The 16,084-nt window shown below is 40.2% G+C and overlaps 1 protein-coding gene across 4 annotated transcripts in view; it reads left to right on the top strand.

Moving 5' to 3' along the window:
* The window catches only part of spsb1 (splA/ryanodine receptor domain and SOCS box containing 1), a 74,870-nt gene extending 68,188 nt beyond the window's left edge, over window positions 1-6,682 (top strand). For all 4 annotated transcript variants that reach the window (XM_059952285.1, XM_059952287.1, XM_059952286.1 and 1 more), the window contains exon 4: window positions 6,401-6,682. In XM_059952285.1, the coding sequence (XP_059808268.1) occupies window positions 6,401-6,528 (128 nt within the window). In that variant the 3' untranslated portion in view covers window positions 6,529-6,682. The remainder of the gene's footprint in view (window positions 1-6,400) is intronic.
* The last annotated feature ends 9,402 nt before the right edge of the window (window positions 6,683-16,084 follow it).

Here is a 16,084-nt window from a genome sequence, read left to right as displayed (position 1 = left end):
ACCATTGTTGAGGGGTAAATTCCCTGCCACCCTACCCCTCCCACTCACGCAGGAGAAGAACCCTAGATTGTGGTCCTTCCGCACCGGGCCCTTGCGGTGGCTGCATCAAGTCTCAGTGCATCCCTCAGCATGTGCTGGTAGACCATCAAGTTTCGGGCCAAACAAAGGCATCTTTCACCGAGTTGATGATCTGCCAGTAGCACCGGATGTTAGTCTCGGTGTGTGTTGGATGGATGATAATGTGGTATGTTCATTTCTTCCTGGGTTTTCTCATACTCCAAATGTAATGCTGTATCCTCTGCATTGTTCCCTTCCCCCTGCCCCCTTTACATTGTCAGGGCTAGGAATTTTCCAAGTCAGCGAGGATGTTATTTAATCTCTACAGAAGACATTGTGCTCTCTCCCAGTGTAAAGATTGAAGGATGCTCAATGTGTTGCTGTGATGGAGCTCAGTCATTTTGTATCGGGTATCAGATATGCAAATTCTGTGGCCAGCCCACTAGAGCCAGCTGATTGTAATTACTGTTACTGGTAATGTTGCGCTGGGAGAGTTCCTGTAAAATGATTCGGCTATTTCTTTTGGATTTCCATACTGAATCACTCTGGATTTGCTGTTTTATTTATACTTTGCATTGTTTGTAAGAGTTACAATCGTGATTAAGCTTTGATCGAACATGTCTGGTTTGGAACAGAGGGCAGTACAGTCCACAATTTTCTATCAAACCAATTAATAGGTAATCGAATGGTCAACTGTACTAATCACTTCTGCATACACAATGTTCTTATCCTTCCATTTTCCTCACATTCATGTTCCTATCTAACATTTCTTAAAAGTCCCAAATGTACCTACCTCAACCACTACCCCAGGCAGAGCACCTATCATTCCGTGTGTTTTTTTTAAACTTAGCTCTCATCTTCTTTAAAATTGTCTCTCTCACCTTAAGTGTATGGCTTCTGGTATTAGATATTTCAACCCTTGAAAAAAGATCATCTCTACCTCTCATACTCTTAACCCTTTCTCAGATCTCTCCTCAGCCTCACCAGAGAAAACAACCCAACTTTGTCCAACTTCCCATTATAGCACTTGCCTCTACTCCAGGCAGCATCTGGTAAATCTCCTCTGCACCCTCTCCAAAACCTTCACATTTTTCCATTATGGGGTGACCTGCACTGTCTACTCTAGATCCAGCCAGACCTTTTGTACCGTGCTGCCCAGCAACCCATAGACGAATCGCGGTTGTGGAAAGACCATGCAAACTCCTCACAGACAGCAGTGGAAATTGAACCCAGGTCCCTGCTACTCTTGGGTGTTGTGCTAACTAGTACACTACTGTGCTGCTCACAAGAATGCCCACAAGAAAATGAATGTTGGGGCTTTTATGGTGACATGTATGGACTTTGCACTGCCCAAAATAAATTTATTATCAAAGTACAAAAATCCACAAATTGACAGTGATTCAGACAGGAATTCAGAAGAAATTATTGAATCATTTTATAGGACCTCACCCCGTTTATCATTTTTCCTGTTTAATTTTATTTCTGGTGGCATAAAGTATTAGATGCTTTATTTGAGATAATCTCTAGTCAGCAAGAATGCTTCGAGAGTCTGGTTTACGAAAGGACAAGGGATACCTTGGTGCACGAGTTTTTGTACAATGTACAGTAAACTTAGAATGAGGAAGTTGGCAATATTTGCCATGGAGCAATCTGGCAGAAGGATTTATTTTGCAACATTTCCTGCTGCTGTATCGGATGTTTATATAATTGCAGCTGTTGTCACTCCTCATGTCTGCATATGGGTCTTGTGCAAGCCTGATTACTATAAAGGCTTGCAGAAATTGAAAACCTTCCTCCAGTTTTGAGGGCTGTTATGGTAATAATTGGACGTTTTAAGTGATTTTAAAGCTTTGTGATGAGAATGGATTCTGGAAATGAAAAGGTTAATGTATGAGGAATGTTTAGTGGCTCTGGGCCTTTACTTGCTGGAGTTTAGAAGAATGGTGGGGGAAGGGGGTGGAGAAGAGATCTTATTGAAACCTACTGAATACTGTTAAGGCCTAGATAGAGTAGACATGGAGAAGGATGTTCCCAATTTTGGAGCATCTTTCAGAATAGAACTTTTTCTGTTGAGGCTGAGTGTTCTGGTCCAAGACTCCCACTATAGGAAATATCCTCTCCACATCCAGCCTATCTAGACTTTCAATATTCGTGTGTTTTTTTTCAGTGATACCCCCACCCTCATTCTTCTGTATTGAGTACAGGTTCAGAGCCATCAAACACTCCTCAGATGAAGGATCTCAACCCAAAAGTCAACTGTAACACTAATATAGTAACTGGCTGGGAAATGTTGCAGTTTTAAATATTGAAGTTATCTTTCCAGTAAATTTAATCAGAATTGGGTGCAACATAGCATTTGAAATAGCAGCAAATGTTGCTGATGTTTTAATGATTGGTGTTTATTGGATTAAATAAAACTATTCAAAACAAAAAGCTCTAAGATTTATAGCATGTGATTCAGAATTCCTGATGTCCAGCATCTGTCTTCCTCATTTCTCTGGGGCTGCACTACAGCATAGCAGTTAGCGCCTCACTAGTAACAGCACCAGTAACCAGGTTCGATTCCCGGCACTGTCTGTAAAGAATTTGTACCTTCTCCCCCATGACCGTGTGGGTTTCCTCCCACATTCCAAAGGTGTACAGGTTAGTATGTTAATTGGTCACGTGAGCGTAATTGGCTGGTGTGCTGTCTCTCGAAATAAATGTCTGAAGGTGAGCCAGGGATTCAGAGTGCGAATGGGATGTACAGGCCGAGCCAGAATCCAGACTGGGTGTGTTGTGCAGCTGAGACTGGGTTTGTATACTCATGGTCAGGAATGTGGGATGGGATTTGTGGTCAAAGCCAGGATCTGGAATTCTTTTATAGTTCCAGTTCACTATAAACTGGAGTTCAACATTATGCAACTGTGTAATATGTAGATTTTGCACTGAAGTGTTAGACAAACATCCAGTAGTCCAGAAAATCTGCTAGTCCAGCATTTCAAAGGAGTTTATTGGAGTTTCTGTCCACTACTTGTCAATTGGTCACACTACGGGATCAAAATCAGGTTTAATATCAGTGATATACATCACAAAAGTTCTTGTTTTGAGTGAGCAATGCAGTGCAATGCTTAAAACTACTATAAATTGCTGTGTACTAAATTAAATGGAGTTCTTTATGGTTTTGGTGTTTAAAGCAACAAAAACAGTTTTGTTATTGCCCTTTGAGGCAAAGGTTTGTCTGAGAATGTCAGTCAGCTTTTCTTGGCAGGATATAATGTCCTTGAGAAAAGTGACTGGACTTCAGCTGTGGAACAGTCAATTTCTCCAAGGAGTACCATTGTCAGATTGGCTGCTGCACTAAAACAGCAACCTAGTCCTTGGAGGGCAATTGTAGTGGTGGGCCAAAATACACAGGTTTATATTATTCTATGAACACTGCTTGCACGTTTTCAGATTGTGTAAACTTGCCTTTGCATTCACGGGGGAAAAAAATGGTAGAATCTGTCACAAGTAATCTTGAAATGCCCTAGGAACAAATTGTGGTTGGCCCTATTTGTTGGTTTGAAAGGGTAATTATACTCTCATATGATAAGTGTGCTGTCAATTGTTATGCTTCTGACTGTTGTAAAAACCAACCATGTCGGATTTCCAGTGCTGATGAAGATCTGAGCCACACAGCACCCCCAACAAGCTACTGGTGGTGCTGTACTGCTCCTTTCCAGTTTTGTAAAACATTGTTATATGTGCAAGTTAATGGCTGATTTATTATCCCTCTCAACCCCAAGCTCCTGCCTTCTCATATCCTTTGATGCCCTGACTAATCAAGAACCTGTCAACCTCTACTCAATGACTTGGCCTCCACAGCCGTCTGTGGCAGTGAATTCCACAGATTCACCACCCTCTGGCTAAAGAAATTCCTCCTCGTCTCTGTTCTAAAGGGACAATTGTCTATTGACACTGTGCCCTCTGGTCCTAGACTTCCCCCACAATTGGAAACATCCTCCCCACTTCCACTCTATTCATGCCTTTCAATATTTGATAGGTTTTAATGAGATTTCTCCTCATTCTTGTGTCTACCAAACTTTTAGTGACTCTGCAGTTGTATTGTTATGATTAAATTATAATGTTTACTATGTGTGCAGGTGAGGTATGAGCTGGTCACTATACACCATCTTCCCTACAGCAGTTAAGTGAGGACCTAAAGCTTTCATGAAAGATTAAAGATTGGTTTTATTTGTCATCTGTGCATCCAAACATCAAAACACACAGTGAAATGTGTCGTATATCTCAAGTCATATCAGTGAGAGTTGTGCTGGGAGCCACACTTCCAGTGCCAACGTTACAAGCTAACAACTCTCTAACTGAAGCACTGGAGGAAACCTACACAATCAAAGGGAGGCCATGCAAAACTTACAAACAGTAGCAGGGATCTATACCCAGGGCTGTGAGGTGTTGCTCTAACAGCTATGCTACCGTCTTGCCCTTGTTGTCTGAGTAACATCGGGCAAAATGCTTTCAGGTGCAGCATCACTGTCAGCTATTTGGGGTGAGGTTTCATTTGAAGTTCTCAAAACTGATACATTTCCATTGGCGAGCTATCATACACTGATGGGTAACTGTATCGCAACCTGTAGAATTGAGGGTGCTACATATAAGTGGATGGGGATTTGATACAATTGAATCTCTAAGTTCATGTCTGAGATGTGATCTGAAATGCAGTTTCCAATTTTATGGAAATTTGGACATTCCCATAAAAGCAGGCTACGCGGCATGTACTCACCAGTTCAGAATGTCTGTGGTGGGAATTGGTGACTATTTCAAGCCCATGATCTTGCATAACATTACTTTCCTGCATTGATGAATTTGGCATGTATCCCCAATCCCCAAAAGTAGGCACAAACCAAGTTTGAAACACTGCAAAACTCACACCATTATTGGGAGCCAGAGAAGCCTGTGTCTCTAAGCACCACCATTTTAGAACAAGTATGAGATTTAACTGAGGTGCATAAAGTTGAAGTCCAGAAAAGAATGTGGAGGATTCCATTTGCTAGATCCATAATGAGGGTGCATGGATGAAGTACTTAGTAGAATGTCAGACTAGCTGATCATACTCAGTGTCCACTTTATTAGGTATCTTCTGTATGTAATAAAGTGGCCACTGAGTGTATGCTTGTAGTGTTCTTCTGCTGTAGCCCATCTACTTCAAGGTTCAATCTGTTGTACTTTCAGAGATGCTTTTTTCATATCACTCTTGTAGAGAGTGAGTGTGTGTGTTTTTTTTTGGTACTGCCACCTTCCTGTCAGCTTGAACCAGTCTGGCCATTTCCCTCTGACCTCTCATTAACAAGGCATTTACACCCACAGAATTCCTGTTCACTGAATTTTTTTGTTTTCTTTCTCGTACTATTCTCTAAAGTCTAGAAACTGAAAATCCAAGAAGATCAGCAGTTTCTAAGATACTCAAACCAACCCATCTGGCACCACAATCATTCCACAGTCACTTGGATCACATTTCTCTCTCCCATTCTAATGCTTGGTCTGAACAAAAATTAAACCTTATTACCACTCTTATGTATTGAGTTGCTGCTGCATGATTGGCAGATTAGTTGTGCAGTACTGTGCAAAAGTCTTAGGCACCCTAGATTTTTTTAATGGTTGCAGATGGTACAGCCTCCAAGAACCCTGATCCCAACATCATCCAGGCTGTCTGGGATTATGTGGCGAGACAAGCAAGTGAGATGGCCAAAATCTGCAGAAGAACTGTGGCAAGTTCTCCAAGACATTGAAATAACCTACTAGCCAATAATAATTTTTTTCTCTACTGTAAAACTGCATGACAAAGTACCAAAGAGAATTGATGCAGTTTTAAAGGAAAGAGAAGCTGCACCAAATATTAATTTGATTTTGTTTTACCGTTTACTGCTGTTCATAGTAATTTTTTGATATTTAGAAACTTCTTATTTCATTATTTTTGAAAGCATCTTCGCTTTACAGAATTATTTTTACATGCCTAGAACTTTTGTACAGTACTATACTCAATGGAGTGGCCACTTTAATACTTTGGAATAATGGTTTTGAGTATCATAAGAATATAATTATAAAACTGTCTGGAAAGTTATTGGGAATAGAAGTGTTTGTGAAGTGTCCTTGAAGAGCAGTGATCTTTAAGGTTTAAACAGCTGGGATGTGATTGGGACCTCCAGTCACTTGGTGGTATTGAAAAGGACTAAAGATGGCTTTTTGTGCTTCAAACTTTTTGTTCTTTGCCGTACTTTCACATATAGATATTTTGCATTGAGTTGGATGTCGTTAATGTACAATACCCTTTGAATGTAACACCCCCCTTTCTGTTTCTTTTCAGCTGAGCCGTTGCCTTTGATGGATCTTTGCCGGCGTTCAGTCCGGGTTGCACTTGGCAAGGACCGCTTGAATGAAATCCAGTCACTACCACTACCAGCATCCTTGAAGAAGTACCTAATGTACCAATGACAGCAGAAGAAAAGGGCTAAAACCCTAAGAGACATTATACACGGGCAGTTAATCCATTTATCTTCCATCCATTATGAGATGGGCATTATTTCTACACTCTGGTCTTGCTTTTTCAAAACTTGAACATTTTCACCCAGTCGTTTTTGGGGCCCAGAGATTTTACAAGTTGGGAGATTTTTCTATTGGTGAAAACCTTTGCATTGGAAACTAAATGATATATCAACCAAATCCCAAAGATGTTTTTATTTTTCAATTTCAAAGGCAGCTTTCTCTTAAAAATAGTTATACTCAATATATTTCAATCTGTTAAAATAGAAAATTATTCTAGTCTTTCTGCCGTGTATTCTACTTTACAAAAAAATGCTGGGCATAAAATACTCTTTAAAAGCTGCTATTGAAGTCTTTAAGGATAAGTGTTGGGATAGTTTGAGATGGGTTGATGGTGGCAGCCGGTGTGGGGAGATTTGCATTGGAATTTTGACAGTAGGGAAAGTTTTGAAGATGGTTGGAATTCAGTGCATTGAAAAGGTGGATTTAGTCCATCAAAGGAAATTGTTAACATCTAATTCTGAATTCCTTACTCATCATAGTAATCAAATATTAATATTAAATTTGTCCTAGTCAGTCTTTGCAGTTGGACTGGTTTCATTGCTATGTCGTTTGAGTGGATCCATTGCCCCTTTAATGCCAGAGTGCACAAAATATCGAAGTTGTGATTTAAAGGAGTGCTGTTTCTGAATGCCAAAATCTTAATCACAAAGTCTTTTACTAGCTGCGCTGGTAGAAAACTCTACTAATTGCTACATTTTGCAAATAACTACATAAGCAGTTTATGGGGACATACCTGCCTGGTCCAAAGGTGATTCAGCACCTAATTTGTTTTAAATGTGCAATATGTAGATACAATGGTTGTTTTTAAAACTATGGTTCAATAAAATTTAAATTCCAAGTTGGCTTCTGCTTTTTTTTAAAAAAATTTGGTTTGCAATAAGGTTTACTCCTTCCCCTTGCCCTTGTCTTCTTACCCGCAGACTCTTTCTTTCTTTCCAGCCCTAGTGAAGCGTCTCGGGCTGAATAGTCGACTCTTCATTCCTCTCCCTGAATGCTGCCTGACCTGCTGAGTTCCTCCAGCATTTTGTTGCGTTACTTAGAACTGAATCCTACAAAATGCTGTAAGATACTGACAGTGCCAGTGAAATATCACTGCTCTTGACCTAGGTGGTTTTGCACTTTCATACTGTCAGTGTAGTTCAGTGTGGCAATACTAACCATTACCACCTTACCATTGCACTTGATGTCATAAACATTGACTTTTTAAGGCACTAATGGGTTTGTGCAGTTTCCTTATCGCTTCAGTGGCTCGATAGAGACCTGACCAGGAATGCAACTGACATTTTCAGAGAGTCTTGCGTTTCCAATGGGCCAGGTATATTCTGTGGAGCGTCAGAGTCACAGAGCACTACAGCACAGAAACATCCTTCATTCCACATACTCCATGCTGTATTATTATTCTGTTAATTCCCATCAACTTTCACCTCCATACTCCTTGGATCCATGTGCTTATCCAAGCTTCTCTTAAGTGTTGAAATCAAACCCACATTCAGCACTTCTGCTGACAGTTATCCAACATTCTTGCCATCCTCTGAGCGAAGAAGTTACCCTTAAATATTTTATCTTTCACCTTTAACCTATGACCACTAATTCTAGTTTCTCCTAACCTCAGTGGAAAACACCTGCTTGCATTTACCCTATCTATACCCCTCAATGTTATATACCTCTTAACTTGTAATTTTATATAGTAGTAAGCAAATGGCCTCTTATTATCCCCTGGATCTTAGGAGAATTCGACCTTTTCCTATAACTCCGATCCTGGCAACATCCTTGTAAATTTCCTCTGTACTATTTCAGTCTTAATTGATGTTTTTCCTATAGGTTGGTGACCAGCTTTGCATTAAGCCACAAGCTATTTTATGCAACACACAAAAAATGCTGGAGAACTCAGTGCGTCAGGCAGCATCAGTGAACATGCTGAGTTCCTCCAGCACTCCCATGTTTTTACTCTGGATTTCTAGCATCTGCAGAGTTGCTTAAATTTGTTATTGCATGTTCCTTTGGAAGAGGAAATCCAATGCATCCATGTAGTTGATAGGACAGTTTTTAAAATAAGCTTTTCAACTGGCATCTGTATTTTGAATCTTTCTCCAATAGGTAAAGGCCAGAGGGTAACCCGCAAAAGTTAGCTGATAGTTACTGGCAGTTAGTAAGTTAATCTGTATGGTTGGTGATGTATCTACATAGTCCATTTGCTTTTTGACCGAAGCCTCCATTCCTGGGTTAAGGTATCATGGCTGTACTTTGATTCTAACTTTCTAAAGCTCAGTTTAGATTTGTGGAAACTTGTAGATTTGACAGTTTGCTCTGCACCTGCTAACTTATTTATCCAGTGTTTCATCTGTATGGAAGTATCTTCTTATGATTTGGAGGGAACATTGAATAGTTGGCTTTGTCACTCTCTTATCTCTGTACAAGTAACGTACCAACCAAAACAGCTCTCTGGCTTCCTCTGAAGTTTGAGTTTCTCCAAAAGGAGTAGTAGTTTTTACTGTGGCAAATGTCGTTGGCAGATTGGCTATTCTACAAGAAAAATCAGTGTATTCAAGATTGTTTGTTATCATTTCCAGTACACAAGTGTACTGAATCCAACGCAGCACAAAAGAGATAAAGAACATAATATAATAAGAAACACAAATATAAATACATAAGCTAACTAATATACATTAACTATATGTCCATAAATGCCTGTCCATAAGGTGACTGACAGGAGGTGATATTAGTGGGTGGAGGTGTTGGTCAGCCTTACTGCTTAGGGAAAGTGCCTGTTTTTGAGTCTGGTGGTCCTGGCATGGATGCTACGTAGCCTCCTCCCTGATGGGAAGAATGCACATGATTGGTAACTGAGTTTGACTATGTCAAAACTTTGTAATCCTTTAATTTTTGTTTAATTGCACCTTAAGCAGTTTTCCAGAAAAAGTTTCTTGCGCATTCTGGATTACTACAATTGAGTTCTTTTTTCAATCTTGGGTTAGATGTCTGATTTCAGGCAAGTGGTAAGCAATTTGTTTATGCTGATGCGAGTTGTTTAATGCTTCTAATTCTTCTAACTTATTGTACTTTGACTGACATGGTTTGAATCCTGTGCCAGGCTTGGCCTATTGTACAGACTGAAGGAATACCTCAGTTCGGTCACCAAGCAGTCCTTGTTGGCAGAACGTGCCTTAATCTTAGGACAGTACGTACAAAACATGAACTTAAAACCTGTTCAGCTGACCTCAATATTTTCATTACTGCAATTTGAAAATAGCATATTTGTCCTTTATGCTGTAGATACTGTATAAACATTTAATAAAGTTTATTTAAAATGGAAAAATGTTGTATTCATTGATGCAAGTGTATGACCATTTGAGTTTGAAGAAGTGACATCGAGGAAGTGGGCTGTTTTCAGTTAAAACCTACGCGGCCGTTGCATGATTCAATTTTTGTAATTCTTCAGTACATAAGCATAAAGGAAAATGAAATGATTGTTATTGTGGATCCGATGTAATCTAAAAAAACACAATAAGCACACAAAAAAAAGCAATCCTATAAAACAATGTACAAGTAGCTGTAAAGTGTAAAGGAAGTGGCAGTACGTGGGGGTGGTTATCACTATCTGAATGCTCCTTGTATTGTTGATTTCCTCAGAAGTATATCATTACTTCTAAGAAATGAATTCAATCTCAAAACAGTTTTGTATTAAAATTTACTAAGAAATTTCCTGTTAGGATTGACTCCAAACATTTTTTTAAACTCAAAGGATGATATTAACAGTAGTTGCATGCAGGTGTTACTTATTAGATAATATCTATGAAGATATTTTAACTCGCCCTGGCCATAAGAGTTCAGAGGTTGGATGCTAAAGTGAACAAAAGTAAACAAGGATTTATTACTTTCCATTAGAAATGCGAAATTTCTGCTTGTCTCAAGGGCTGTCGTTAATGTTTATTACCCCCTCGTCTAATAAATAAACTGGGAATAATGTGTGACATGGAAATTGAAATCGAAAATACGCCGACCTTCACAGTAATTAAGCAAGCGGAACTAACTGGGTAAAGTCAGATATTAAATAGGTTGTTTCTCACAGTAATGAGATAAAATGAAATTGAAGTGGGAAGTGGTGGCTAATGAGGAACTCTTTCAAATTATTAACTCCTAACAACTGTTTATAACACTTTCAAATGGTAGTAGGTTATTCCTAGATAGAACCAAAATCATCATCCAGGAGGAGAACATAACTGTTAAAATGGATGGAAAAGACAACACTGGAGAGGGTTCATAAGAATAATCTTGGAATTGAGAAGGTTAGCACAAGAGGAACTTTTGATGGCTCTGGACCCGTATCTGCTTGAGTTGAGGAGAATGAGGGGGAAGGAGGAAGAATTATGCACTGTGTCACAGATGGGAAATTAACCCAAATGACTTCATGGACAACAATCTCACAACCTCCAGCAGCTTGGTAGAGTCACCAATGAAAGAATTGTTTGCTGTGAGCTGCCACCATGGTTAGATAGAGCAGCCCATTACTGAGTGCTGTATCAAATGAGATTCAGGTTTACTATCTCTCGACATATGTCATTAAGTTTGTTGTTTTGCAGAGTAGTGCAATACCTAAGAGGAGGTTCTTAAGAATGATCCCAGGAGTGAAGGGTTAATGCATGAGAAGCATTTGATGACTCTGGACCTGTACTCACTGGAGTTTCAAAGAATGGGGGGGGGGGCGGGTTGATTTCATTGAAGCCTATCAAATATTGAAAAGCCTGGATAGAGTGGATGCGAAGAGGATGTTTCCTATAGCAGGGGAGACTCAGAATAGAAGCACATCCATTTAGAACAGAGATGAGGAAGAATTTCTTTAGCCAGAGGGTGGTGAATCTGTGGAATTCATTGCCACAGGCGACTGGGTCTATTTAAAGTGGAGGTTGATTGATTCTGGATTAGTCAGTGTGTCAAAGGTTACAGGGAGAAGGCAGGATAATGGGGTTGAGATGGAAAATAAGTCCGCCATGATCAAATGGTGCAAGAGACTTGATGGGCTGAATTGCCTAATTCTACTCCTACATCTTATGGTCCATGCGGAGTTTGTTCTTCTGTAGCTTCAGTTTTCCTTGGATTGTCCATGTGTTGTAGATGTTAATTAGGCTAATTAGCCATTGAGGGTTAATCAGGCATTTTAAATGGCCCCCAGTGCAGTCATATGGGGAGAGAAATGGTGCTATTCAGAGAGGTTGTAGAAGGATGAGTGTGATGAGGAGGGGGGAGTGAGTTCAAGGGGACAATGGAATCTGCAAATAGATACCTGGAGGGTGTTGAGGCCCTGGGTCAAAAGGTCTATCCTGCAGTGTGACTTTTCAAAAAGTAATTTAAAGGGAGGCACTGTAGTATAACATTATTACAGCACCAGTAACATGGGTTCAATTCTCCCACTGTCCCGTAGGGAGTTTGTGCAATCTCCCCTGACCATATGAGTTTCATCCAGGTGCTCTCACATTCCAAAGAGGTATGAGTTATTAGGCTAATGGGCAACATGGGTGTAATTGGGTGCTACAGGCTCATTAGGCCAAAGAGGTCTGTTACCATGCTGTATATATAGATAAATAAATGAAAGTTACTGTGTAGATTCCTCCAAGAACATCACAACCTTATCGTGGTTTGGAGACTAGCATGCCTCAATGACCTGGAGAGCTATGCAGGCTACAGTCAGGGCCTTGTGTTTTGGCTTTTGGTAGGGTCACTTATGCCGAACAGTTCAAAGGGCAGAGGCTGAATTAACTATGGTCCACCAGTCCTCCAAATTGGGGGGGTTCAGCTCAAGGCTAGCAAACCTGATTGATCAAACAAAATTGTTACGGAAACAGCAATGAAGAATTCTTCTACTTCTGATTGTGAGGGGTATTCCTGAGTCTCCACCCAGGACTTGCATGGCTGACAGTAGTGAAAACCGAGAGGTAGCTACTGACACAACAAAGGAAGCCCTGAACATTGCCAGAGATGGGGGACGTCCATTGCTGCCCTAAACACCAGCAGTGTAACTGGCAGTAAGTGAGTACAGTGTGGATTGATGTTCAACTGGATCCTGATGTTTCTACACTGCCACCAAGCTTCTGTAGTGTAGCCATAAAGAAACTCAAATTCAGATTGAGATTTTTGTCTAGGCTTTGTACAATTAGCCATGGAATTTTAAATATGCTATAATTAATCCTAATAAAAGAAAAGACTTCTGTGGTTACTTATCAAAGAGTAGGTATGATTTGTTTGTCTGTTAAGTGTCCCATGGCTAAACCAAACGTTTGTACTTAACCACTTGGGAAAATTCCATTACCACTTGAGGTTTCCTTGCAGAGATCTCCAATGGGCAGACAAGCTTAAATACTTGTTCCATTGTGAGTTTTAGCTGTTTCCTGCCCTTCTAAATGCATTTAAAGTAGCTGATGAGAAATTGAAGAGCTGTAATGTGCAGACCCGCAGATCAACCTGGAATGAAAATCTGACTGATATGAGCAACTTGGCTGAGCCTTGCATTGGTTTAGACTGGAAAAACATGCCTGATTTCTATATCCAAATCTGAATCAAGAACCTATTATAAACCGCTTGGTTGAGCACCTTCACTCCATCCACAAAAAAAGCATTATTTCCCCTTGGCCAGCCATTTTAATTCCAATCCCCATTCCCATTCCGGCATGTCACTCCATGGCCTTCTTCTCTGCCATGATGAGGTTGGAGGAGCAACACCTTATATTCCATCCAGGTAGCCTCAAACTTGATGGAATGAACATCCATTTCTCCAATTTCTGGTAAATTTTCCCCCTTTCTATTCCCTCTTCTTTAAGTCCCCCTCTTACCTCTTCTCCTCACCTATCACCTCCTCCAGTGTCTTTCCTCCTTCCCTTTCTCCCATGATCTACTCCCCTCCCACATTAGTTTCCCTCTTATCCAGCCCTTTACTTTTTCCACTTATCACCTCTCAACTTACTTCAACCCCTCCCCATCTGCCGGCTTTCAACTATCACCTCCTAGCTTGTACTCCTTCCACTCTCCCACCTTATTCTAGCATCTTCCCTCTCAATCCTGATGAAGGGTCTCAGTCCAAAATGTCAACTGTTGATTCATTTCCAATGATGACCTACTGAGTTCCTCCAGCGTTTTGTATGTGTTATAAGACATAAGTCATAGGAGCAGAATTAGGCTATTCACCCTATCGAGTCTGCTCTGCCATTCCATCATGGCTGATTTATTATCCCTCTCAACCTCATTCTCCCACTTTCTCCTCATAACCTTGATGCCCTGATCAAGAGTATTAAATATCCCCAATGACTTGTCCTGCACAGTCATCTGTGGCAATGAATTCCACTGATTCACCAGCCCCAGTCTAAAGAAACTTTTTTCTCATCTCTGTTCTAAATGGATGTCCCTCTATTCTGAGGCTGTGGCCTCTGGTCCTAGACTCCCCCATTGTAGGGAACAAACTCTCCACATCAACTCTTCAATAGGTTTTAATGAGAACCCCCTCAATTCTAAACTCCGGTGAGTACAGTCCCAGAGCCATCAAACTTGCCTCATATGTTAACTCTTTCATTCCTGGGATCATTCTCATGAACTTACTCTGCACCCTCTCCAACCCCAGCACACTTGTTCTTAGATAAGGGGCCCAAAACTGCTCACAATACTCCAGGTACATTCTAACCCATTGTTCCCTCTAAGCTGTGCGGGTGACTGAAATGCTTCCACACACATAACCTTTGTTGCCGCACAGCTGGAATTTTCTGTTATACTCTGTATTGTTAATATAGTTTTGAAATCTCTGACAATTTTCTTGTGAAATGCCCTCTAATTAATTATGTTAATAAATATAATCCATCAAGTTTCTAAAATGTACAGCAACCTTTACTTTGAAACATTTTGAGAGAATTAGAATACAAAAGCAAGGATGTAATGCTGAAGTTCTTTAATATCTTTATACAGCTCTGTGAACCAGTTATTGCTCTGAGCAGGAAATTTTTGCATGGCCTGAAAACTACACGGAAGTTTAAATGTTTCTTTTTCTATAACATACACAAACACAAGACACAGCTCACAACACAAGTAAACAATGTTAGGCAGTCAAGACATCTGACAGGCTCAATAGCAAAAGTAAAATGTAGTCAACATTTTAGAGCTTCAACATACTTACATTGTCATTGTTTCAAGTTGCAACACAGTTACATATTGTAAAAATAAATACAGAATGGAAGTCGTTAGCTTATAGTTAATTGGTGTTGACCCACTGAACGCTAATGCAGTCTAGTCAAAATATTTTATTTTTGCCATTGTGCTTGTTTGTTGTTTTGCCTTCATCAGAGTAACAATAAGGAAATGGCACAAGTCATCCATTATTTTGAATCCAAGTGTAGGTCATGGTTCATGAGTTTATGTTCCTGAAGCATAAATCAAAACCCCCATGCTTTTGTAATTTTTGTTTCACAGGGTGTGCAGTTTGCTCACAATGATGATGTTTACTGTCCATTTCTGATACTCCCTTGAATGGAAGAAGTAATCACACCAATGGGTCTTCTGTCACTTGAACCACACTACACTCCGTGGCCACCTCCTGTACCTGATAAAGGTGAATTACCTATTAAAAAGGTAAGGTGAAGTACCACTGAGTGCATGTTTGTGGTCTTCTGCTGTTGTAGCCAATCCACCTCAAGGTTCAACAGGTTGTGCATTCAGAGATGCTCTTCTGCACAGTTATCTGAGTTACTGTCAGCTTGAACCAGTCTGGCCATTCTCCTTTGACCTCCCTCATTAACAAGACATTTTTACCCACAGAACTGCTGCTCACTGGGTGTTCTTTGCTTTTGCACCATTCTCTCTAATCTTCAGAGCATTCTCTCTAATCTTTTTATGCTATGGACCCCTACCATTAACCAAGGAGTCAGTGGATGACAGATTGGGAACACCTACTCTGGAGACTTTTGTGTGTGAAGATCCCGGGAGATCAGCAGTTTCTGAGATGCTCAAACCGTTCTGTCCAGCACCAACAATCATTCCACAGTCAGTCACTTAGACTACATTTCTTTCCCCTTCTAATGTTTGGTCTGAACAACAACTGAACCTCTTGACCATGTCTGCATGCTTTTATGCATTGAGTTGCTGCCATATGACTGGCTGATTAGATATTTGTATTAACAAGCAGGTGTACCAAAACCTGGGTGTAGGTAAAGCTGAGTTTATAATACTGGATGCAGATGGCAGATTTTCCCCTGAATTCAGCAATTCCATATTTCCTGTTGGAGATAAATCATTCTAACTTGATTCTGTCTACAGTTGAGGAATTAAATTAGTCTTTGGATCAATAGCCTCAGAATTTATTTCCTACCATCAACTCAACTCTAAATGATTCCACAACCTATGGATTCACTTTCAAGGACCTCTACAACTCATGTTCTCAGTGTTATTTCTCCATAGTAGCGTAGCGTTTAGC

This window comes from Hypanus sabinus, chromosome 27 (genome assembly GCF_030144855.1).
Source record: "Hypanus sabinus isolate sHypSab1 chromosome 27, sHypSab1.hap1, whole genome shotgun sequence".
NCBI classification, from domain to species: domain Eukaryota; kingdom Metazoa; phylum Chordata; class Chondrichthyes; order Myliobatiformes; family Dasyatidae; genus Hypanus; species Hypanus sabinus.
Note: the sequence above shows the minus strand (reverse complement) of the source record. Positions and strands in the feature narration are given on the sequence as shown.